This window comes from Chelmon rostratus, chromosome 15, assembly GCF_017976325.1.
Source record: "Chelmon rostratus isolate fCheRos1 chromosome 15, fCheRos1.pri, whole genome shotgun sequence".
Taxonomy (NCBI): domain Eukaryota; kingdom Metazoa; phylum Chordata; class Actinopteri; order Chaetodontiformes; family Chaetodontidae; genus Chelmon; species Chelmon rostratus.
In genome coordinates, this window is record NC_055672.1 from 24,192,683 (window position 1) to 24,217,543 (window position 24,861).

The 24,861-nt window shown below is 38.9% G+C and overlaps 1 protein-coding gene across 11 annotated transcripts in view; it reads right to left on the bottom strand.

The window, feature by feature from the left end:
- Positions 1 to 24,861, bottom strand: part of nrxn3a (neurexin 3a) — a 207,503-nt gene that overhangs the window by 56,564 nt on the left and 126,078 nt on the right. For 5 of the 11 annotated variants that reach the window (XM_041954646.1, XM_041954643.1, XM_041954642.1 and 2 more), the window contains 6 exons: positions 11,267 to 11,470; positions 5,486 to 5,605; positions 5,064 to 5,184; positions 4,135 to 4,395; positions 1,587 to 1,777; positions 528 to 701 (listed from right to left, as the gene is read on the bottom strand). In XM_041954646.1, coding sequence (XP_041810580.1) covers positions 528 to 701; positions 1,587 to 1,777; positions 4,135 to 4,395; positions 5,064 to 5,184; positions 5,486 to 5,605; positions 11,267 to 11,470 — 1,071 coding nt within the window. Of the gene's footprint in view, positions 1 to 527; positions 702 to 1,586; positions 1,778 to 4,134; positions 4,396 to 5,063; positions 5,200 to 5,485; positions 5,606 to 9,212; positions 9,240 to 11,266; positions 11,471 to 24,861 lie in introns of all 11 variants that reach the window. The other 6 variants (XM_041954641.1, XM_041954638.1, XM_041954636.1 and 3 more) reach the window with 2 other exon arrangements.

Consider the following 24,861-nt stretch of genomic DNA (forward strand, 5'->3'; position numbering starts at 1 on the left):
CATAGTAACAAGAACATAGGGGCAGGTCTTTGTGAAGGGTCAATAAGATATGTAGTAGAATTCAAAAATTTACCATTCGGCAAAATTTTGCTCCAAACGTGAATGTATCTCTGTACAATCAAATTAATACACATGGCTTCGTACCAACACACTTGAACCAGACACTCATTCAGAAAAAAATGAACTTTACAAAACACAAGAGATAAAAACGGAGCACCTGGCAGTATTTTATGTCACTGCACGGCAAAAAGTACTCTCATGGTGATTGTGACGGCACTTTCAGAGGGCGACCAATGTGGCCGATAATCTGTGGTGGTGTAGGTGAGGAGGTGTCTGATGTTTGGCCTGATACTAACAATGGTTAAGTGAGGCTACAAGTACAGTTAATAGGATAAAGTGGCTTTCATATGGATGCAGGGATGTGGAGCTACTGTTTGCATTGAGCAGGAAGAAAGGGCTGCTGGAGCTGGAGTTGGAGTTTGTGTTGTAGTAGTCTAAATCAGGCTCGGATTTGAGGGACGGTGTACCTTCGCATCCACGCTCAATCTGCCCGCTGCGAAACAAGGCGTCATTGAGGAGATCCGGCAGGCGACCGTTGAGGTCGACTGACGCCAAACAGCCCTGGAAGCCTTCTCTGGAGGCCACCAGTTTAGGCAGATTGCCATACATGCCTGGGCCTAGTCCTGCGATGAACAGATCACCTGGAGTGTGGAACACATAGAGACTGTAGGATGAGAAGTGCAGGAGAATCTGATCTTAATATGCCTCTGTTATAAATTCCTTCTTTACGTATCAGTGTCTCACAGAACTGTGCCATCTTTGTTCATCTGGGGAAATGAAATTTTGAGATATTATATCAAATAAATAGTCATGAAAACTACTTCCTAGTGACATTATCTATGTCTGTTTAGTTACAATAAGAGGCACAGCTTGCACTGATGGGAACCCCAATTGCAATATCAATTAATAAAACGTTTTCAGACATTACTCATAGGTGGCAGATTTTTTTTCTTTTTCATAAATTACATTGTAGTAGGTATTGTCATGCTGACTGATTTACCTAAAGTGCTCTCTAAGCTCACTGACAGGAAGAAAAATTTGTTGCATGTTGGTACACTCAGTTGTGTACTGTGCTACTTCTAAAATAACTGCTCCATCAGTGAGTAATGCATCAGTCCAGTTGCAGGTTCTCGTACTCAGACCAAGAAAAGTCTGGAGTGTAGAAGTCAGAAGTTACTTTTTTAGTTTATGTTTATTAGTTTAGTTATTTCTCTCTGACAAACTTGAAAATCTCACTCCATCTCGTACAGAGACCGAGTATCCCTTTAATGTTTTGACAGAAAAACAATCACAGTATTGTGTATACAGTACACAGTATTGTGTCTCCTGACCTAAAACTTGTTCAAATGTAAAACGAATTGGAGAAAAATTTGTTTTGACCTATGCAGTAAAATTGACACACAAGGGAAGTCGCTGCAACATTGGTTAAAATACTTAAATCAATGTTGCTGAATGAAAACTGGACACACAAGGCAATACAAACACTGTTATGCGTTGATGTTACCCTTGTCTTGTCTCTTGCATACCTTTCAGGTCCAGGTTCTTGGCCCCATTGATACTCTGACTGGTGGCTGTAGCGTCTACTTTCAATGTGTGTGTGTTGCTGTTGTCTCGGGTGATGGCCACATTGTGCCACTGGTTGTCGTTCAGTGCCCTTTCACTTTTGCCCTTAATGAGGTTGGGCCCGTTTCCAAGATCAAAAACATAGTGGATGTATCTGCAAGAGAACAGTTATGTTAGGAAATCTTCAGCTTTGAGCCTTTAAAGCAGTTATTTGAAATGTTCACACACTAGCAGCCTGAACCAAAAGGTTAGTCATTTCAACACACTGTGTATATAATGCATCAAGTCACTGGAGACAAAATTATTATTTGTGCAACTCCAGCCAGTCTCTGATGGTCTTGTACCAATTTGTCATTTCACTTTTACTCTACTTGGAATTCTCTGCCATCCAACAATATTCAAAAGGTCTCTCAAAACTCACCTGTTTCTTTTTGAACATAGCTTTTATGACCTTTTTCCCTTGATAATGTAAACTAGGGCTTTAATTCATGAGACTGTAAAGATCAGCACAAACATTTGGGGGACGGGGCACAAACATGGGTTTATTACAGTCAGTTATGTAGTGAAAAGAAGTTACTGGTATTTTGGTATAAAAGGGTCTGAGCCAGTGCCCATTGATAGACTGGAGAACCAGGACTGAACACGATTCATTCTGTAGACTAGTGCAAACGAAATACTTGGAAGAAGTGCACCATTTGTGGAATTATGCTGAAAAATGCACTTCATTGGTTTACTACAGGGTTTAAAAGGCAACCATTACTTTAGTAACTTAACCAGGTTTCATCTTCTCCTTCTCTGCAGCCATGTGGAGGCAGCAGGACAGGCTGTTATTGATAGATCTACAGCCTACCATTTGAAAAGAACTGTGATCTTTTGTTAAGTCATCCAGTATGTTTGCCTTTCCTAAAATCATATTTGAGTCAACAACTGCTGTAACATAGCAACAACAACATATCATTTGTGCACACAAACTGGTAATTTGGCTGAAGTCATTGTCTCAATATATTTTCTGGATATTCGGGAGATCCTAAGGATGTACTTTTGTAATCATAAACAGCATAATGAGACAAATAAGTACTGTCTCGTTTGTCTCGTCTTGGGTTTTCTGTCTTGTCATTTCCTGTTTTATTTTGAAAGCCTAACTCTCCTCTTGTTTCAGAGCACTTGCCCTCCCATGTGTCACCGGTGCGTCAGCCTGATTACCTATTGTCTCCACAAGTTTCTACCCTCCATGTGTTATATGTAATAGTCTGCGTCTCCCTTGTCTTGTGCCAGTGTGTATCTGTCCTAAGGTCGTTTCACCCGTGGCCGTCATAGCTCCACAGCCACAGATATATATTCATAGTAAGCCTTTGATCCTCTACGTGAGCGTTTTCTGTTTGTGAAAATTTCATAGTCTAGTTTTGGTCTTTTGTTTCCCTTTGTTAATTTCCTTTCCTGAATCATAGTCCTCTTTGTGAGTGTTTTTTGTTGTTAACATTTCATAGTCTACTTCTGATTGTTGTTTTCTTTCTTCGATATTTTCATAGCCGATTTATTATCCTCCTTGTGAGTGTTTTCTGTTCGATTCATATACAAAGTTTATTATTGATATTCCTCCGTGTTTTAGGAGCAAAGTTTATTTTGATATCTTTATAGTGAATTTGTTTTGTTGGTTCATTTTGGTCAAGTGGAGTGATTTTCTGTTCTCTACGTTTTATAGCCTTGCTTCCTTATCCTCCATTCTAAGCGTTTTTTGTTATTACTATTATAAGTTTTTCAATTCTTTTTGTTTTGACAACTAGTGAATCCTTTTTTAGGTTAATTCTATAGCCTTTGTTTTCACACCTTTCGAAGAGGTCTCTGGTTAATTGTGTGAATAAATCTGCGAAACTTAATCTCTGCACCTGAGTCTTCATTCTTGTCCCGGCCTGACACGTACATTTCATTGTGACATACAACACCTGTAACAGTTATTATGTAGAACACAGTGTTTGTGTATGCAGGACCTAAAACTGCTCATTGTGATTACACAGTTAAACTAGAGCATCTGAAACATCTGAGCAACTCAAATAACTTTAACCTGACATAACTGATCTTCGTGGCCACTTGGAGGCTTTGAAAACGAGTTGTAAACTCAACACTGATATTTCATCATCTTTCAAATTGATATGGCCAACTTGTTAGGAAACATTTGCTTATTTACACACCAGCAGTTACAGAGCAACATCATCATCATAGAGTGGAGTTTGTTTTCCACCTGCTGTTTGGTGCTGAGCAGGTAGTGTACACTGGGTTTTTAGAACTTTTTCACTGAAAACAATGACCTCAGACAAGCTATAAAGCTCCATAAAGCTGAGGGGAGTTGCAGATTTTTATGTTAATTCTGCATAGGTTCATCAGTAAGAGCAGCCAATTTCACATTGGTTTCTATTGTCTTTTGATACATTGTTACAATGAAAATACTTATTAGAGTTGCTTTAAATCTGCAAACAAATAAAGCATCAAGCATCTTTTCAAAATAAAACTTACCCTTTAACCAATTCTACAGCAATAAAATCATTGCCATCTCCGGAGTTGAAGAGTATGAAGCCATCTGGGGAGGTGGTCTTGAACTGGAAGAAGAGGTGCATCGACGTGTAGGCCTGTAGGGTGGCCAGGCTCAGATAGCTGCTCTTGGATTTGAAGGTGACAGGGTCGGCGATAATGGAACGGATCCCAAAGCGAGCATTGAGCTCGCAATAATCAATATCACCATTTTTGCACAGGTCGATGTAGAGCATGCCGTTAAATCTGAGGAAAGGAAAGGAACAGGCTATGAAATGACTGTCACACAAAGTAGACCATTCTACTGCAGTAGTAGTCTGGAAAGCAGACGTTGGCCAAGGATAATTGGATGTAAAGATTGGATATAGGAGAGTCTAAGCTGGAGTAACTGACTTTTTTTTAGCCATTGGAGGGTAGAACACCACAAGTGAGCAAACACACTACTTAACATATTCTATGTCTTACAGAGTTAGACAGCATTTAAATTACACATTTAACAGACACAGAGCAACATGGGCACTAATTGGTCTGGAGTCCAACAAGAAATTTCACTCCAATACTATCTCAACACTCTCTTCCTTGATCTCCACCACCTCCTGTAAAAAACATCTGACTCTTTAGCTGCTCTATGTTCCACATTCTTCACCAACTATTCACTCAATTTGTCTGTGGTGAGAGCACTGAGACTGAACCAAAACAGTAAAAGTGCTGTAATAAAATAAAAGATCGAAAAGAGGCAGAAGAGTTCTTTAGAAACATGGAATCTGGGTGACAATTCTCTGCACATTTTTTTACACTGTCACTTGATGCAATTCTAATATGAAAAAAAATGATAAGACTGTAAACATATACAAACACACACACACACACACACACATTTGAAAAGTTGAGTAAAAGTGTACGTTTTTGAGTACCTAAGGCTCTGAAGATGACCAATAAAGCTGGATGGGATGCTGGAAACAAATCGCCGCTCTGTCATGATGCCTGTTTCGATGTTGTGGAACTCCAGACGAGTGTGGTCACCCACCATTTGGCCTGAAGACGGGGAGGGTGGAGGGGATGGGTTGAAAAGAAAGACAAAAAAACGAAAAGAAAAGAGAACACTGTCTGACACTAACACAAAAGGGCTGATTTAAGGAGAAAATTACATTAACAATATTAGATGGATGCAAACTGTCACTAATGGTTACATAGCCGCATGCTTTCTTTGTAGCAGAATTATACACTGATACTGTCAATCTCTATGGCAACACACCACAGCATGGTGTAATGCCACTGACAAGGCAACACTAAGAACATTTCTTCAAGCATGAACCGAGTTGATACAGGTAAGTACCTTCTGCTACATCATCGTCAACCGTTAGCTTGTAGGTTTTGCCACGACGCACCACACGCACTGTATGCCATTCATTATCATTGAGCTTTTGCCCGGCATACAGGGTCTCTGGTCCCTTGCCTGAGAACAATTGTCAATCACAAAGTTAAAGACATCCTGAACCTCAAACCAAACCTTTGTTTTCCCACCAGTCAGCCTGGAATCATTGGCAAAAATTCTACAAGCAGCTTAGTAGCTTGAAAATTGCTTTAAATGTAGTTTTCAAACTAGTTCTCACACTTTTGGGAAACAAAGGTTTGGTTTAGTCAGTGACATACACAGAGAAAAAATACAAAATGCTTGACACCTGTAATTCTCATAGAATACACCTTACCACTATCCTGCAGAACAGCAGGCTCTCAAATAGTCTGAACAGAGCAAATATGAATGACCAAATACAGTCGGACAATTTGCTTTTACTCATCACAGGCTTATAGACATCTTTCCCTGTCACTACTTCTTTTCCCATCTCCTCATTACGTTTTCTGACCATGAAATGCAAGGCCAAAAAGTCACCGGTAAGCTGAGCCACATTAGACGACCAGTAAAATAAATAAACTGGCAGTAGCCTTTTTGTAACTTGTAACTTTGCTGACAGGAAATACATGTACATGCAAGCAAAGTCATAAATATTTATAGATTTATGTGGATAAATATCCAAAGGGATTTACAGAACCCTGTGGTGTGATACTAACAAGGCCTCCAAATACTACCTTTTTTTCCAACCACAGTTGAAAGGTGACAGATATGACTTGACTTCTAATCTGGGAAGGTCTGGTTGGGTTTGTAAAAGCTACTTGTTTAAGATGTGAAAACAGTTCTGGTCATGATCAAAGGAAACCACTATACTCAGTCAGACAAATTAGGGCAGTGTCCAAATTAGTAATATGTTATCCTATTGTTTGACCAGTGGTGTTATTAGGGAGGATCATACAGCACTGCTGCCCCAAGTGTTTCACTGGTCCATGGACATTAAAGAGAGTGCCAAGTCCACACATGTGGTGTTAGTTTACCCCTTTCACTATGTTCTACAATTTTGCATCTCTACAAATGTTGGGCATGTTCTTTCCTTTTACTTTATGCAGTTCCTGTAGGCATCACACACTGTGTGTCTCCAAATCAAACAAAGTGTTAACGTCATTAATCACTCAAATCTCCTAACTTTCCAACAGGATCCAAGTGTTGTATTTTGTGTTTTGGCGGTTGATGGTCAGTGTTTCATGGAGATGCTTTCTTCCTGGTCCATTTAAAGAATCACTTCAAACAAATTACAAAAAAAAAAAAAAAAAAAAGTACAAAAAAAAAAACCATTCTCTCATCTTCTCTCTATGCATCTTTTTTTCATTGTTGTTGAACAATTACTGTGTTGCCTCCATCCACAAAGAGTTGATAGGAGCAGCCAGAGACAGATGTTTATTTCCAGTGTCTGGCACAGTGACATGTAAGATCTAGGATCATTTAGGATTTAGGATCTGTGTTATGGCCTCCCCATGTGTTTTGTATTTTACATGCAATTTCTCCACTGCACTACAAGCTCGGGCTGTTTCTCAGCGCTACACTTGGCCTTATTCTTTATGTGTCGGAGAGCACTGTGATTGCACCCTCTGTGATTACATGTGACGAATAAACTTGATTGATTGATAAAATAAACTGTCCTGCAAACAGCTGATTTTTTTTTACTCCTGATCTATGAGGCTGCATTGACTAGCAAGAATATTTCAGTAAATATAATACTTTTTTCTATTCCAGTGACAGATGTAAAGGCAAAGCTCTCCATTGCCTCATTATGAGTAAAAGCAATCCATTATTACTTACGAAAGTCTGACAACTGCTACGCAACTGAGATGCCACTTACTATGAAAAAGCATGTATATACTGTATATATATAATTTATTAGATATAAAATTTTCTGAACAATACAGTTATGCTGCATATTTTTTGATCCACACTCTCCTAAGAAATTACTAAAATTGTCATTAAAGATTCCTTAATATCTAATTATTGAAACATTTTGCTGTGGGTCAGCATTTGGCTTGGGGATAGGAATGTACAAAGTCAACCAATGAACAGTTATCTGTCATTAACATGCATATTTCAATTTCAAGGTTGACAATCAAAGGAATTGTGGTTTGTGGAATTTTAATATTGTACCTTTGTGCTGCAGAAAATGTATTGATGGGTCCACCAGATGAAAATGTTTTGGTTTCTTTAATTTTGAAGAACCTTCTCCTACACTGTATGACAGTTTCACATATTTAATGTATATTACCTTGTTCATGTCTGCACCATTCAATCAAATTTTCAGTCATCATTAAAGATGCATTGTTTTATAGACTCCCACAAGAACTAAAAAATAAGGTTCTATGTGTTTAAACAAATGCTGTGCGGACATTCAAGAGTTAATAACCTAGTGAATTTAGCTACTGTGTAAATCTGAGTATTGATGGCTCAGCCATATTTAAATTCAATATAAATATATTAACTAGGCAGGTTATGTATAGGGTCATTGTATACTGATAAAAACAATGTGGAACTTAAATTTTATTCAGAATGTACCCTCATTATTACCATTATTATCATTATTACCCCATTTCCCCCTGTTGGGACCATATTGGTGTTGCCTTCAGGGTACTGCTGTTGCATCCGTTTTGGATATTGACAAATTTCAGGCATGTTGGTAAGATTTCTACAAATTTTACAGTCGGGGTAAAAATGTCTTGTGATTAATTACACACACACAGACTGGACTCCATGTATGCAGTTTTAATAGAGGAGTTTAACGTTCTCTAAGCCATGTTAATACTGTAAGTTTTGTGCTAAATGTAACGTACTGTTCAATACTCTCAAACTGTGGCAGACGTTGTGGTCGATGGCAATTACTCTCTCATGCACAACGCACCATTTTTTTTATTGCAATTAACATTCACAGATAGAGGGTTTTATGTTAGAGAAAGGGTAAGATGAGCAGTGAGGGTTAAAAATGGGTTTAGGGTTATAGAGCCTGGGGGGTCCACCAAAATGGTAAACAGTGCTTTCTCATGAGGGATTTGTTGGGTCTCTGAAGCTAAAGAGTTTGGTCTGTAGCTGCTCTGTATGGAAAGTGTCCTGAGACAACTTTAGTTGTGATTTGGCTCTATATAAATAAAATGGAATTGAATTGAAGTTGAATTGAAACATCTACACTACTAAAACCATTAAAAGACTATCCAAATTAAGTGTCTCAGTTCCCAGTTCCAAAGGGTGCTACAGTATCAAAGATATTCATTGGTATGGCTCTCTCTTTGTAGCTGCTGTAGCCTAAAACGTTGGATAATGAACCCTAGAAGCACTTGCAAGCAAAATACTGTATATACTGTAAGAATAGTTTACTTTTTACTGTTAAATGTACATCAGAACTACTGTATACAGTGCAAAATGAAGTGAGAATGGTTTTATATTTGATAACAAATAGAGAATGGGAAAGAAGACCTATCAGCAGAAAATCGAGAGGCTGATTTATGTCTACTAATAGAAACAAATCACCACTCATTCTATTTGACTGAAGCTATTGAGCAAACTTATCCGCAACATGATAGGCTTAAGAGAAGGTGGAGGGCAGTACAGGACTCACATTTTTAAAAAACACATTTCCTTTTAAAAGAAACAACATCAACATAGAGAGCAAAATGAAACTTGAGTGTTAACTTACTGGAGTTACAGTTTATCCTGATACAGTCTAGATGGGGAAGAATAAATGACAGATGAAATTGCATCCTTCAAGGTTACTGCTGCAGACATCCAAAAACAAAAAGTCCACCCTTCCGGGGACGTACACATGCAGGAAGGCAGCCATTTTATTCCTTTGGTATTTACATTTAACTTTATGCCAAATTACCCATGAAATGAAAGATAGATTTTGAAGATTTCCAAAAACATCATTTATTACTAAATAAAATATTGCATGGATTTGTCAGTTATAGTAATGTGCTGCTCAATAAAAGCTGCTTTTCTGGAGCTTGTGCTGTTTAGTTACCCATAGTCTTGAAATGTATTCATTGTTTATGCACAGTAGTTACAGTAAAATGGCCACTTGTAGTACCAGCTACATGAGTTGTCCAACCCGCCACTGACTGTTTGACTTTTGGTGTCAACATTCAGATTAGAAAAGACAGTTTTTGGCTCCAAAGCCTCCTCACCAACAAGGTGGTAGCAGCATCCATTTTAGGGCCATGGATCTTTGAAAAGTCAAGAAACAGACTGCTATAATTTGATTTGCTATTAAAACAACAAAGTTGAGTTTGTAAGACAGTAGTCTGATAGACAACGGAAATCAATGTATGTGAACAGTTTGACTGAGGCCAGAATAACTGCTGCATGCAGCTGTGAAGACAGTGAGGGTTGGTCACCATGTGGCTGGTGGTTTCATGTGTCGTCAACCGCAACAGAAAAGTGGGAGCAAACAGCCACGATCCAATCAGCACCAGCACCATGCAGAGGCACAGGAACCCCAACCATCACATCTGGACTACTATCCTACACATGCATGTGTCGCTAAGCTAGATCAGAGGCTGGATCTGGAAATATATACACTTTTACTTTGGTTCTGAAGAAAATGACACAGATGAATCTAGACTGAGAAATCACATGAGCACTGGCCAATTGAAGCTGAAAATATTCTAGGGTATTGTTTAAATTAATGAATAGAATCAGTTTTTTGTCTAATTACCAACTTATAAATAAATCTAAATGTGGCTAGACAAACCAGCTAACACTGCTTACTTTTTATGATTTTTACGAAACACACTGTACATGCAAGATATAAATTGAGGTGTGTGACTCATTACTCATTGTAGCACTCTTTACATATTATGATTGTGAGTGTGTGGACGCATTTGGGGTCGCAGCCAGCTGTAGGTTTTGCTGGGCTCTGTTCTCGGGCTGTTCGCCTGACGGGCCGCAGGCTTAAGGCCTTTGAAGGGGTGAATACCATCTTTTGACAAAGCATGATGGAAAATGGAATTGAGAGGTAAACATAAAAACAAAACACTGAAAAAGCGTAGACTTCCATATAAGACACCATCATTAGCAACGAAAACAACCAACCAGAGGAACAAGAAGGTGACAGAGAAATGACTTAATGTCAGAAAGGAAAATTAGGTTACTGAGGAAGACAATAAAGTTTCTTCTAATGTCCTGTTGAATGATGGACTAAAGATCAGTGGGCACAGTGTACTTGGTGGAGGTCACCTCTTAGAAAGTCTCAGCACACTTTGTTCTTTGAAAGGAGTTTATTAGAGACTAGACTTTAAAGTCCAGTGTCTCTACATCATAATGGGGATTGTGCTTATTGTGCTGTGACTGTCTCAAAAGTTCTGTAAACAAGAATATGGATATGACTATGGTTTGTCTGTTTCAAAGATGGGCCAGATATGTTTGAGACTGAAACAAAATAAGTTATGATGGTATAGCCATAAGTTCAGATATTATCAAGTAAATAGTTGTATCTAGTAAGCAGTCATCTGTGTAATCTGTGTGCACAAATCGCATTAACACCCATGCAAAAAAGATAAACACTCGCTTATATATGTTCTATGGCAGGTAGAAATCTCTAAAGGATCATAGTGATGAGTAATTGATGAAAAGACTGCAAAAAAGATTGAAAGAGAGTGAGAGGAGAGGAGAGGTTACTGCTCAACGGTAAACCATCTCATCATGAAGGTGGAGGTGGGGAGGCAGATGGGTGGATGGGGGGGCATACGATACCTAGGTTGACCGTGAGTTTGACGCGACCCCCATCCAACTCCAGCCTGAGCGTGTCAGCTGAATCTCGGGAGGTGGTGGCCATAAGGAGGCCATACGCCCGCTGGGAACGAAAACGCAGGGAGACATCCTCAGCCTCAGTGTGCATGATGGTCGGCATCACCACCTTCATATACATGCTACCATCATAGGAGAGGATGGAAGCCTCTGTGTGAGAAAGTCAGAAGCATAAAGAGATGTTAGTCATATTTCAAATAAGGTTTGAGTCAATATTATCAGTTGGAATCTGATACTTTGTGTAACTATTCAATACATCATACTCAGGGGCTGGTAATGTCTGTCTAACGTTAGTGTATGGCTCCTCTTTTGTACAATCACATACGTTAATGTCATCAACAATGGCTGCTGCCCCTTTAAGGTCCTTTTGAAAGACAAAATAGTAGCATATATAGCAATAAGACCACACAGTGTGAGTGTTGATTGCTTCTCTGCAACTTGACTATTAACCAATGGTCACAAAAAGGGATGTAAGATTTCAGTTCTATCCACTCCACCAACAGAAAGTCATTCTTTACCTCAAACACAGAAAGGAAGCATCTTTTTTGAATTTTCTGTATCCCTTCATATGCTGAATTGTTCTTCTATACGCATTGTGAAACATGGATTGGCAGAAAATTTGAGTCTTTGCCAACTCTCCCATTATCGGTTGATGACCTGGTAGATAGTCTAAATGCAAAACTGCAACCAACTACTACCCATATTGCACCAGTTAGGAACAAAAAAATTCCTCCAAAAACAAAAACCATCGTGGAGAAAACAGAACATCAACCACCTCAAAAGGACCTCTTGCAAAGCTGAACAGAGATGGAGAAAGACAAAAGTTCAGGTCCAATGTAGTATCTTAAAAGAACTCTGAATACAGCAGTTAGAAATGCCGGACAATCCTATTTTTCTGAATGTATAAATAAAAATTGTAACAACCCAATCCAAAAATTATTTTTTCGACTGTTGATGGTCTCAAGAATCTTGCCCCTAACTACTACTCAGATCACCTGAGCGCTACAAGGTGAAATGAAAATCCAAACGCACCATGCACTGCTTTACAGCAGTGGACTTGGAAGTGATCAAGAATGTCTGTGAGTTAAAATCCCTGAGCTGTACTTTTGATCTCACTCCCACTACTTTTTAAACTGGTTTTTAACTGTTTTGCAAAGGAGGTTTTAACAACAATTAATCACTCTGTTTCAGCCTCCTTTCCTGCAGCTTTTAAACCACGGCTCAAAAAAAGTCAAGATTGGCTTGACAAAGATTAGATTTTACAACTTTACAACACGAGCCTGCGTTCACCCATTTACACATGGTAGCTATGTTAATGCTCATTATGACCATTAACACATTCACACACCGATGCACAGCATCAGGAGCAACTTGGAGTTCAGTATCTTGCTCAATGATACTTCGACATGTAGGCTGTCGAGGCCAGGGATCAAACCGCCAACCTTCTGACAACTGCTCTACCTCCTAAGCCACAGATAAGATAAGATAAGTTATACTTTTATTGTCCCCGTGGGGAAATTTTTCCTGGACTCCGTCCAGCTGCAGTTTACAAAACGGAAAAGAGAGAACCAAACAAGAAAGTAGAGCAGCGATATACTTCACAGAAGTAAATATATATATATGTTTATAAACAAAAGTATATTAAAAATATATAAATACACACACATGTATATATACATATATACATACATACATATACACACCTATATACAAGAAAGATATAACCAGATTATATTGCACGCACGGTAGGAATTTATTGCACCATGTATCTTATTGCACAAGAGGTACTGTTGGTTGTTTAGCAGTCTGATGGATGTTGGCAGGAATGAGTTTTTGTAGCGGTTCAGTCTCGTTCTGGGGACCCTGAGTCTCCTGCCAGAAGGTAGAAGCTGGAACTCATGGTGGAAAATGTAAGTCGGGTCAGACACAATTTTCTGTGCCAGTCTGGTGACGGACTGCTCATAAAGCAACTGGAGGGGAGGATGATTCCTGACCCCTATAATCTTCATGGCAGTTCGCACCAGACTGGCAATCTGTGACCTCGACTGCACAGTCAGGTTGCCGTACCAGGCTGCAATGCCGTGTCTGATGATACTTTCCAGTGCAGCCCGGTAGAAGAGCAACATGATCCTCTGCTCCACTCCATAGACCCTTAGTCTGCGTAGAAAATAGAGACGCTGTTGGAGTTTGGAGCAGAGGCTTCCAACGTGTACCTTCCAGCTGAGTGGACCCCCAGATACCTGTATGAACCCACCTGACTGATGACTGGTTCTTAATGACGACTGGCCTGTGGTCCCCGACAGACTTTGGGTCAAATATCATCTCCTTTGTCTTTCCCACATTCAGCACAAGATGATTTTGGTCACACCACTGGACAAATTCCTCTATTTCTGAGAAATAGTCCAGTGGGCTACTGTCAGCGTGCAACAAGCTGACGATAGCTGTGTCATCAGAGAACTTAATAATAATAAAGTTCTCACAGTCATCCGAACTGTCTTTTCTAACTACAGATAACCTGCTTTTTCTGAGTAAGATCTCAGCAAAAGTTGTTTTTAAACAGCTGAATGATTTCCTCAGTGACAGCAGTGTGTTTGAAAAATTCCAGTCTGGTTTTAAGACCCAGCACAGTACAGAAATGAATGACCTGAAAATGACCAGTGATGAGAAAAAGCTGACTGTGCTGGTCCTGTTGGATCTCAGTGCTGCATTCGGTGCTGTATATCAGGATATTCTGCTGGACAGACTTGAATACCGGGTTGGTTTCTATGCCACAATTCTTAAATGGTACAGGTCTTATCTATCTTGTTGACAGTTGTATGTGGCCATGGATGATCACTCCAATAAAATAAACCTGACAAGTGGTATCCCGCAGGGCTCTATCTTAGGTCCAGTTCTTTTCAGTCTCTATCTATATAATGAGTTTGGTCTGTATGTTAAGTGTCCTGAGACAACTTTGGTTGTGATTTGGTGCTATATAAATAAAATTGAATTGAATTGAATTATTTGTTACCACTTGGCAATATTATTATAAATTGTAGCATCAATTTCTATATTTCTATATCTATCTGTCAGATCCAATGATTACAGTTCTATCAAGAGCTTAATAGCATGTATCTCTGACATCAGCTTGTGCATTCTTACAGCTAATTTTCATTTTAAAAATTATTATTTTTTATCACTGAATGGCTTTTCCCCATCTTATCTGTAAGTTAAGACATATGTGCCTGCGAGGTCTCTTAGATCCCCTGATTCAAAGAGCTTGATTGTTCCCGAGGCAAGAAGTAAAAGGTACAGAGAGGCAGCATTTGTTAATTATACCCCAGCCTCCCTGAAGGTCTTAGGGGCTCTAAATCTATTGACACCTTTAAACAAAAGACACATCTTTTTAACATCACTTTCTCCTGAAGTGACTCTTCTTTTTACCTAATGGCTGTTTTATTTTGTCTCATCCTGTTGTTTTAATTCTACTTTATTTTCCTTATTTTTATTGTTTTATCACACGTGTTAAGCACTTGTTTTGCATTTTATGCATGAATTGTGCTATGTCAATTAAGTTTATTATTATTATTGTTATTACTGTTATTAAACCTGTGTCCATTCTTATATTCAACTTCTTGGATGCCCTTGAACTGTCCCCAGTAGTTTCCAACCACTCAGTGGTTTCATACAGTGATACAATGTGCATCATTTTGCAGCACCTTGTGAACCAGACTGATCAGCTCTAATACACATCAGTGAGTTACCAGTACAACACATCCTGACAATTTACAACCACTGCCTTTGAAAAAGAAATGGGTTTTATTACAACATAAAAAGGACGCAGGTCGAAGGCAAACGGCAGTGACAGGTGACAGTCAATCTATACCAGGGTGTTAGTTTACAGTGGTAGCTCTATTAGATTGTATCAAATGTGCTTTAAGGTCAATTGCATTTCTTTGTTGCTTTCATTACTCCTATTGTTTTACCAACTGCTGTTTCCAAGGCCAAGAATCAACTGGGGCCATATTTTAGTACATACTTTAGACAGTTTGGGATTTTCCGGACCTCCAAATTCCTTTTGCCTGGCTGTGGGGTATTTTTGTGACTAGCACAGTGGGCAAGGTGCACAGGCACAATCAGGTCACGATGTGGGAGATTAACTCAAATGAGGCAGCAAGTTGTTGGTATTTTAGAAGACACTGGGTCTCAGAAGTTGTGCTGAGAACATAAGTTTAAGACTTGTGTCTGTTCTGGTGTAACGTCACTCTGCAACTTTGATTTTATCAACAAGAGCAAACAAAATACTTATAGCAAGTCTACACCATCAAATTCAAACCAGGCTGCTACAAACCATCCACCTCTGCATCAGACTGGTTGGTTATAATTTGGTATTCCAACAGCTTCTCAGGGCGGCAGGGCTCCTCTTTCTCTGTCTCTAGTTTCCGGGCTCATCAAAGCCCTTCACTGATACGGTTGATAATGCGTTTAAATGTAGATTTGCTCAAATTAATTAATTATCCTTTTATTTATGTTTATGTAAGTCACTCCTAATTAAAAAGTGTTAAGATTTTGAACAACTCATTATTTCCTGAAATTGAATTGTAGTTCATAAAACTTTGCAATAAGTTAAGTCTACAAAACAAATCAAAAGTTCCTGTATTAGCTGTCCTGGAACAGAACAGATCTGAATTTGTTTTGCTGGCAGTACAAATTCTTGGTGTAGTTATGCATGGAGTCTCCCAAGAAGAAGTAAGTACTCTCTTGCATTGTTTTAGATGAAACACCGCAGTGTAAACTGACTAGTCAGACACACATACTGCATGTGAACACATTTGATGTCCGCAGAGAATGAATATCAATAACATCAGTTAACAGAGAGTTATACACTAGAAGCTGACATTTTTTCAGGAATCCTGTGTGTCAGGTGATTCCTGTGGCAGTCAGGTAGTAAATTGTAACAGGAACTCCACTGTAAAGCCATTCACAGCAACATTAGATTCTCAGAGCAAGGTGAAGAAGTATAAAGAGCAAGGACGTCTTTACATTGGAGTTAGTTGAAAGCATGGTGCATCTATACAGAGGCTAAATGGTAATTTGTGTAACACCTAATCCATAGGACCGCTTCCCATGGTGCTCTACTTCCTACCAGGTCTAAGCTCCAGATCTATTTCTAATGTTCACAATAAATTTAATCCTACTTCAAAATGTATCGTTTACTTTTGTTCCTCTTATAAGTCTCTTGTGACGGACGTCTGGTGCAGTTCACATGTTCACTTCAATAAAGTTGGTTGAACTTATTCTTAGGCTGTTTCATGCATAGTGTAAGACACTAAGAGCTCATTTAGTTTCCCCAGCTCAAAATAAAAGTTAAGTTAAACTTAAAAAAAGTGGTGTTTCATACCTTTTCTTCAAATGAATTTCTGTGTGAACTCTGTTGTGTCACATCAAATATAACATGATATAAACATTTGATCACAGTTTGTTTTTGTTTTTTTAGACGCATTTCACTGTTCCATTTTGCAAGATCTTTCCACAGTCAGCACAGCACTGGGGGTCATTTTTCATTGTTTGGACAAGCATTCATTGTACTCATCTCTCAAAATTCATGAATTGTGTTCTCACTCAAACTCAACCCCCACCACATTTCTGTGTATTAATAGTCCATTTTGTAAATTATTACCGTAAAAATAAGGCTAAATTCTAACAGTAATGTACCATTATTTCTAAATATGGTAAAATATTGTAAATTTATATACTTTTGGAGCCACAACCAAGAACGGACATTAACAGTAGACTACTGTAAGATTTAACGGTAAAATACAGTACAATGGGAAATTATAACTGTAAAAATACGGGGTTTTTACGGTAATGTAACATTATTTTTAAATACAATTTATTACTGTTTGAGGAACAAAAAATAACGGCAAGTGTAGAATTTTACGACATACTACAGTATTTTTCTCTTTGTCAAGTCAAACTTGAGCAGTCTGGTCACAATCAAAATCGCGTTGATCCAGGTACCATCATCTGACATCCTGCTCCATGATCCTGCCGTGTGGCTCACTAGCAATGTAAATGCAATCTTACAAGATATTTTCCTGTTGAATATACATTTTATTTTGTTTGAATTACTGCTTCGTGTTATTTGTTGTGAACTAGACTAGGCTACATGTTGCAAGCAATGAATGATCTGATTTAGCCTACCGTAGTCACTGAAATCCCACTGTTGATGTTAGCTTGCTTGGTCATTACATTTTGTATTTCTGTATTTGTTATCAAATCAGGGACTAGGCTATATTTTAACATTTTCCTGTGTGACTATTCAGGTAAAAACGTTTACCTGAATACAGCAGGCAGATGTTCATGTTGAATTTTAAGATAACACATCTTAGCATTTTGTTCTGTTCAGTTCACTTTTGTCAGTTGTCTCAATGGGGAAATTCTGTCTCCACCATAGCCTATGTTCACTTCATTCTTCTATTGCACATGATCTTAAGTGAAGGAATATTCTATGGATACTAAAGGCAGGTTGTATACAGATTGTTCTGATCCTGTTTACTGTAACATAATCGATTGTTCTTCATAGAATCATGACAGTATCATGCTGGCAACTGTAGCTGCCAGTATTTTATTGTAAACTAATGGGGAAATAATTTACAGTGTACGTTTACATCATTATCAAAACTGTTAAATTTAAATTAGAAATGGCAAAACAACATAACTGGCACTAAATGAACAAAACAACAGTAAATTAGTCTGTAGTTTGCTGTACTATGCTACATAGAAACTCCTAACTGGAACCTACAACACTGAGTGCTGATCTTCATTTCTTGATGACCTCTCTAACAGAGCAGCAGAAGAATGGGGAGTAAATAATGTGAATTCAAGAACATTTTGTAACTGTGTGGGACAATGTGGCATCTCATCCTTCTCTTCTTGTCTGGCCACTTAAGCCCAGACCAAACACTCCTCCAGTGCCAGATTATTCCTTTGTGTTGCCACGCTGTGTCTCGCTACTGAGGAAGATTCTAGCCATGTACCTGTCCTTTGTAATTCTGTGTATTTCTCTGAGTTGTTTATTCTGAGTATTTTCTGTCTAGATCAGGCATCTCAAACCGGTTCCATAAAGGGCCGTGTGGCTGCAAGTTTTCATTCCAACCCAGGAGGAACACACCAGGCTGGAATCAATTAATCAGCTGATCTCAGTCTTCAGCTGATAACTAAGTGATCCCTTGATGTGGATTGGTTGGCCTGATGTGCTCCACCTGGGTGGAATGAAAACCTGCAGCCACGCGGCCCTTTATGGAACCGGTTTGAGATGCCTGGTTTAGATCTTTTGTTGTTACTTTGCTAATTATCATATTCCTCTTTTTGGGAGTTTTGTGTTTTGTAGTTCCTTTAGTTGATGCTTTTATCATTGAGATCTATTTCCCGTTTTGGCGTCCTTAGTTGTACTTTGTTTCTTGAATAAACTTTGTCGTTTTTTTACTCTGCTTCTGGGTCCTAGTTCTCATTGCCTGAGCCTTAACAGACTGCCTAACATTGACTAGCTATCCTTTACAAGTATGCATAGTGAATACGCATAGTTTTGTATTGCATTACTTGGATTACTTTACTCATTTTCTGCACTCTGCACAGGTAGCACGATCCATGTAAGATTGTTGGAATGGAATCTTGGTTTATGCTGAACAGATGAATATATGAAGAAATGAAAGACATTTCAAAGATGATTGAGAGACTGAAACTGGTGTGCTAATTGAGAGAACTGCGTTGTCAGTTTCAACCAGGCATAGAAAAATGTAATGCCATCATAAGCCTGCACAGCTTCAACATTTTCATAATATTTCTATCATGACTGTACTTATTACTTATTTACTTATTACTTACTTACTAGCCCACTGCGTCTGCCTCTGGCTACAAATTTGTGTTGTGTCGTGTTTACATTGTGCCACTCTGCATATTCCAGACAACATTACGCTTTCCTTTAGGAACGGAGCTAGCCTGCACCAACCCTCTACCAAGCTTAGCACTGGTTCTGGTTTATTCAGTTTAACAAATAGATGCAGACACTCAACCAAATTGTTCATTGTCCATCGCTGTCTAAATGAAAAATCACTCTTTGCTGTCATCTGAAGCACGTCAGAAGTGACAAATGACAACCTACAACCAGGTACAACATTTCTGTTGTATGTTATGACTTAAAACTCATACAGGATTGCTTATTTGGTTACCAGCAAACTCAACAGTGTGGAAGTAGCAGAAAGAGTGAGGTGCTTCCTGGTGGCTTCCACTGCCAGCATCAACTAATCTTTTCCAATACATGAAGTCATACACGGTACGCCTCATTTATTTGGTGCCATGACTTACGAAACAGCCATCCCACATGGCTCTTCTGTCTGTGCCCTCATCTGACCGTGGACACATTTTGTAGGCCTACTTCAGATTGGCTGTTACACCTTTGGATATCTTGATAGTGGTGAGTGCTCAAACTCACACATGCACAGACACACAAGAACACACAGTATGTGGCAGTTTATGTGTGTGAGAGTGTGTGTCTATGCATTTATACTGTGGATCAATTTTTTTTAATTTAATTTTTAATTTTATTCACTTTATTGATCCCAAACTGGGAAATTATTCTCTGCATTTCACCCATCACTGTTTTTTGAAACACACACAAGCACATGCAACATGCAGTGAAACACACAGGAGCAGTGGGCTGCCGCATCAGGAGCCCGGGGAGCATATAGGGGGGTTAAGTGCCTTGCTCAAGGGCACATCAGCCGGCTAATGGAGGGGGGAGCTTCCGATCACAAGCCGCTTCTCCTACCTCTAGGCCACGGCTGCCCCCCCAAATCCGAACAGCTACTGAGCTTGCATGGTCACATACTCATCTCCATCGCAAGTGAGCAAACTCTATTTACAGATGAAGACCATGTGATACAGTCGAAAGCACCAAAAAGGCGACCTTGCCATAGTTTTGTAAAACACCGGTGTTTGTTCTGTCCACTTCTCTTACATCAGGAACTGTAATCGTCACTGAAGTCTTTCAAGTGCACTACTTTAAACTTCAAAGTCTCTTTAAGCCTTTAGACTTGTACTTCATTACATCTTTAAACTCTAAACAAAGGCCATGGTATCATCAGCTGCATCTCTCTTATTACTCTCAAATATATTAATATTAAATATTGGATCGGAATTGTTTTGCTTGTTTGGGTGATTCTCGCAGGATCTTTTATTGTCAAAAAGAATTATATTCTGATATGACCATTTAATTTTAATTTTAATGTTGACACTCATCATATGGTAAAAACTCCAAGTAAAACACTTCCAGTATGACATTTTAGGCAGCTCACTTAAATCATGGTAAAAACAGAAGAATCGTGTGGAGCATTAACTGCTCTCTCTGGAATCTGCAAATAAACTGCAAGTCTTTTAGGTCTGAATGACAACCATTAACATGACAAAGCATTTTTTTGTTTGTTTGTATCAATCAGGGGTGATTATTTGTCCTGTCACAATAACTAATATGATAAATGAACCAATAATATGCTGAGACATCATGTGTCCTCTAAACACCCTTTGTTCAGTTTTGCTGCATGAATAGGAAACAGTAGTTCTACCAAGTGCCCACAGAGTGGAGACACAGAACATGTGTCAGGATTGGAGGAAAAATAAAGAAGAAAGGGGAGGTGAATGGAGTAATGGATGAAACCAAGAGCAGGAGAAAAAACCTGTAAAATAAGGGCATCATGTGATTCGTACCTGATGACTCACAGTGAAAATAGAGGGGATAGAAACTGAGACAGGGACACTTGGAAATTGTGTGTGAGAATGCTGCCTCCTGTTCTAAAACACTCTGAGTGGCCAGTAAGACTAGAGAAGCACTTTATGAATACAGTCCATTTCGCATTCAGATATTCACAAAAAAAAAAATCATTCAAACTATAAACCAGTCAAGACACTGCGGACTTTGTCAAATTAATTCAAATGTTTCACAATTAGTCTAATTTAGAATTAGTTATTGTTTGTCAGATTATTGTTTAGTGGGCATGCTAATCTCTATTAAATGGACTCAGAGGCAGGACTGAGACAGCATTTACCATCACCATGGCAACCTTTGATTGCAGCTGGGGGAACACAGCTGATTGAGATTTACTGATTAGTGCAGTTTGACACGCGCACGCACACACACACACACACACACACACACACACACACACACAAGGGATTCATTTTCACACTTTTTCAAACATTTTTCAAGTCTTGTCTGTGCATTTGTTTTTTCAACTAGAAAAACTATTCAAACCTTAAAATGCTGATACCTCATGCTTCTTGAAAACATTCGGAAAGTTTAGTGATATGATGATGTTGATGAGAGAAACCTGTAAACCTCTTTCGACTGACAGGGGGGCTGTGGCTCAGGAGTTAGAGCAGGTTGTGCACTAATCAGAGGGTCAGTGGTTTGATCCCTGGGCCCTGCAGTCTACAAATTGAAGTATCCATCGGCCCAAATTGCTCCTGAGGGTTTGCATGTGGGTGAGAATGCTGCCTTGTGTAAAACATAGTAGGTTGTCAGTAAGACCAGAAAAATGCTATATGAATATTATGAACCAGTGAAGACACTAGGGACTTTGTCATATGAATTCTGATTTTCTACATCTTTTATACTGCATGTACCCAAACAGGCATGCACACACATTAACAGAGATACACATATTTTCAAAATAAGACCACAAACACAGTAAAAGGGGCTCAACAGTGGTCTCAGGGTAGTCTATATTTTAAAAATAAAAGTCACCAGATACTAACAAGGGAGCAGCAGAGGGCCTCTCAGCATACATGGGATTTGAAGGGACATTTTCCAAGGCCCTGGCCTGGACCATCCCACCACCCTTATCACTGTCCACATATCCCTTACATTTAGACATTCAGGTACACACAGTGAATCCTAAAAACACCATGAGGCTACCACTTACTTTGAAATATTAGAGCAACAAGGATTGGGTAAACATGTTTCTACATTAAGTGTCCACTGTCAGGTGGTCAAAATCAGAGACCTGGTTGTAAGTGAAATGTTGTGAACATCCCTGCATTAGAGAAAGGAAAACACACAATGGGCATATAAATTCAGTACTTAGTTTAAATATGTATTACTTGAAGGACATGCACACATCACCCACAATACACACATAATGTTTCAGCTGTGATTTTGAGAGAGGCTACTGGCAAGTGAGACAAGAAGAAGAGGGTGATTATGAAAATGGACGGCAGTGATAGTAGAAGTACAGTCATCAGGCATTTATGCTTAGATTCTACGTTTTCTGCTTTCTTTTTCTTTTCAGACCACTTTGAAGTTCTACTAATTCTGCATATTTACAATTGCAATCATCATCTACAGACTTCATTTGAACTAAATAACTCGAATTCAGCTTTCTGAAATCTTTAATGATCAGTTTAAGTTCATACATTTTCAATCCTTTTTATTTTAGTTTATAATGTGTGTGTATTGTACTGCTTGAAGTGTGTGACATAGAATGTAATGTCACACTCTCTGCTTTTCTGCTTTATCAAAGTTGTAACCTCCAGCACTTTCTTTTCTCATACACAATTTATACATGAAAATGTAGACAGATTTGTCCACTTTTACAGAATGTCACTGTTTAAGCAACTGGACTTTCAATTTTGGCGCTTTAAATTTTCTTCAAAGCACCAAAAGAGGCCTTCAACATTGTGATCAATATCAGTGTATGTTTTCATTTCTGTTTTTTGTTCACTTGTGTGTCTACATGTCGTACATGCCCAACTGCACATGAAATAAATGGCCACGTTTGGTCACAGTGATGCCTGGGACTGATGTCTAATTGACAAGGTGTCAGATTATTGCACGGTGAAATATACACAATTTAAATTCTCATTACAGCTCTGGGCTGGGCTGTCAGATTAATTCTAACATGTCATATTTCTTGGATGTAACTGTGTGTGCTAGTGTGTGTTTGTGTGCTAGTGTGTTTGTATGTGTGTGTGTGTGTGTGAGTGCTTGTGTCTGTGTCTGTGTATCTGTGTGTAATGACCTGCATGTCAGATGGTCTCAATAGAGTGTGTCCAAAGGATTGATACACTTTTAATTCACTGACCTTGCCACATTAACACCACCCAGAAAAATACTTCAGATTGGTGTCTAGATACTGCATATGTGACCACTTTACTTTTCCTATGTTTTTGTTGTGATGTAACAGAAAAAATGAATGAATGAAGTCTGTTTACACCTTCACATTGAAAATGTGTGGGAAAACTGTGATACTGCCAAAACCCTATCAGGCCCTCTGAGTGTAAGATTCGTTTTGAATCCATATCCTGATTTGACATTACTAGGATATAAGAATCAACGTGCCCCACTACACTTCACCTTTCCACTGCAACGGCAAGTTGCTATAGAAGATGTTTCGAAAGAGAAGGATAACTAATTTCAACTAAGTTGACTCTTGCTATTTTCCCCACTGCCATACAAGAACAAGCCTGCTGTTAAACCTGCCATCAAGCGGTACCATACTCCCATCACTGTCTGAAGCAGGAAACTCCACCAGACCTACCAGATGTACTGAAACACTTAATCACTCCTGAAGAGATCTTAAGCAAGAGGCTATTGTCTGAGCAGAGACAGTTTAATAATAGTTACTATTACTGTAAGTTTTATTATTGGATGTGTGAAATTAATGGACCACCAAGTCCTGTCATTGCTGTTTGAAATATCTGTCAACGTGTTTGCTACTTGCTTCTGTGTGCCTAACATGTTGCATTGATTGTGTTGTCCCATTGGGCTGTGCTTGTGTTCGTTTCTTTCACTGGACGTAAAAAAAGTAAGCTGCACTTTATCTGTTAAAAGATCAGTGCCACTGCTGACGACCAAGTTTGCATGCTGGGCTTCTGTGGGACAAAGACACAGTTATTGATTCTTTCTTGGCAATTAAGATCTCGTCTGCTTTGCTTTGAGTATCACATCCTCATGCTTTTACACACAGTCACACACAACTTTGATACACAGTGTGTTAACATAACTCAGTTTGACTCCATGCTACATTGTCAGAGGCAAACGTTGCTAGACAACAACAACATGTCTTAAAACATACAGGAAAGCCCTCCAAACTGCCAGAGCAGCCTATTACTCTTCACTAATAGAGGAAAATAAGACCAATCCCAGGTTTCTCTTCAGCACTGTAGCCAGGCTGACAGACAGTCATAAATCCATTGAACCATGTATTCCCTTAACCATCAGTTGTAATGACTTCATGAGTTTCTTTAATGATAAAATTCTAACCATTAGAGACAGAATTCAGAAACTACTGCCCTCGGTGGGTACTGAGTTATCTTCAAATACAGAAACCATAGAAGGAACTATTAAACCTGTAATACTTTTAGACAGCTTTTCTCGTGTCGACCTTCACCAACAAATCTCAACAATGTCTTCATCAAAATCATGAGCCTGTATCTTAGATCTCATCCCGACCAAGCTGTTTAAAGATATTTTACCCTCAGTTGGCTCGTCTTTATTAGACATGATC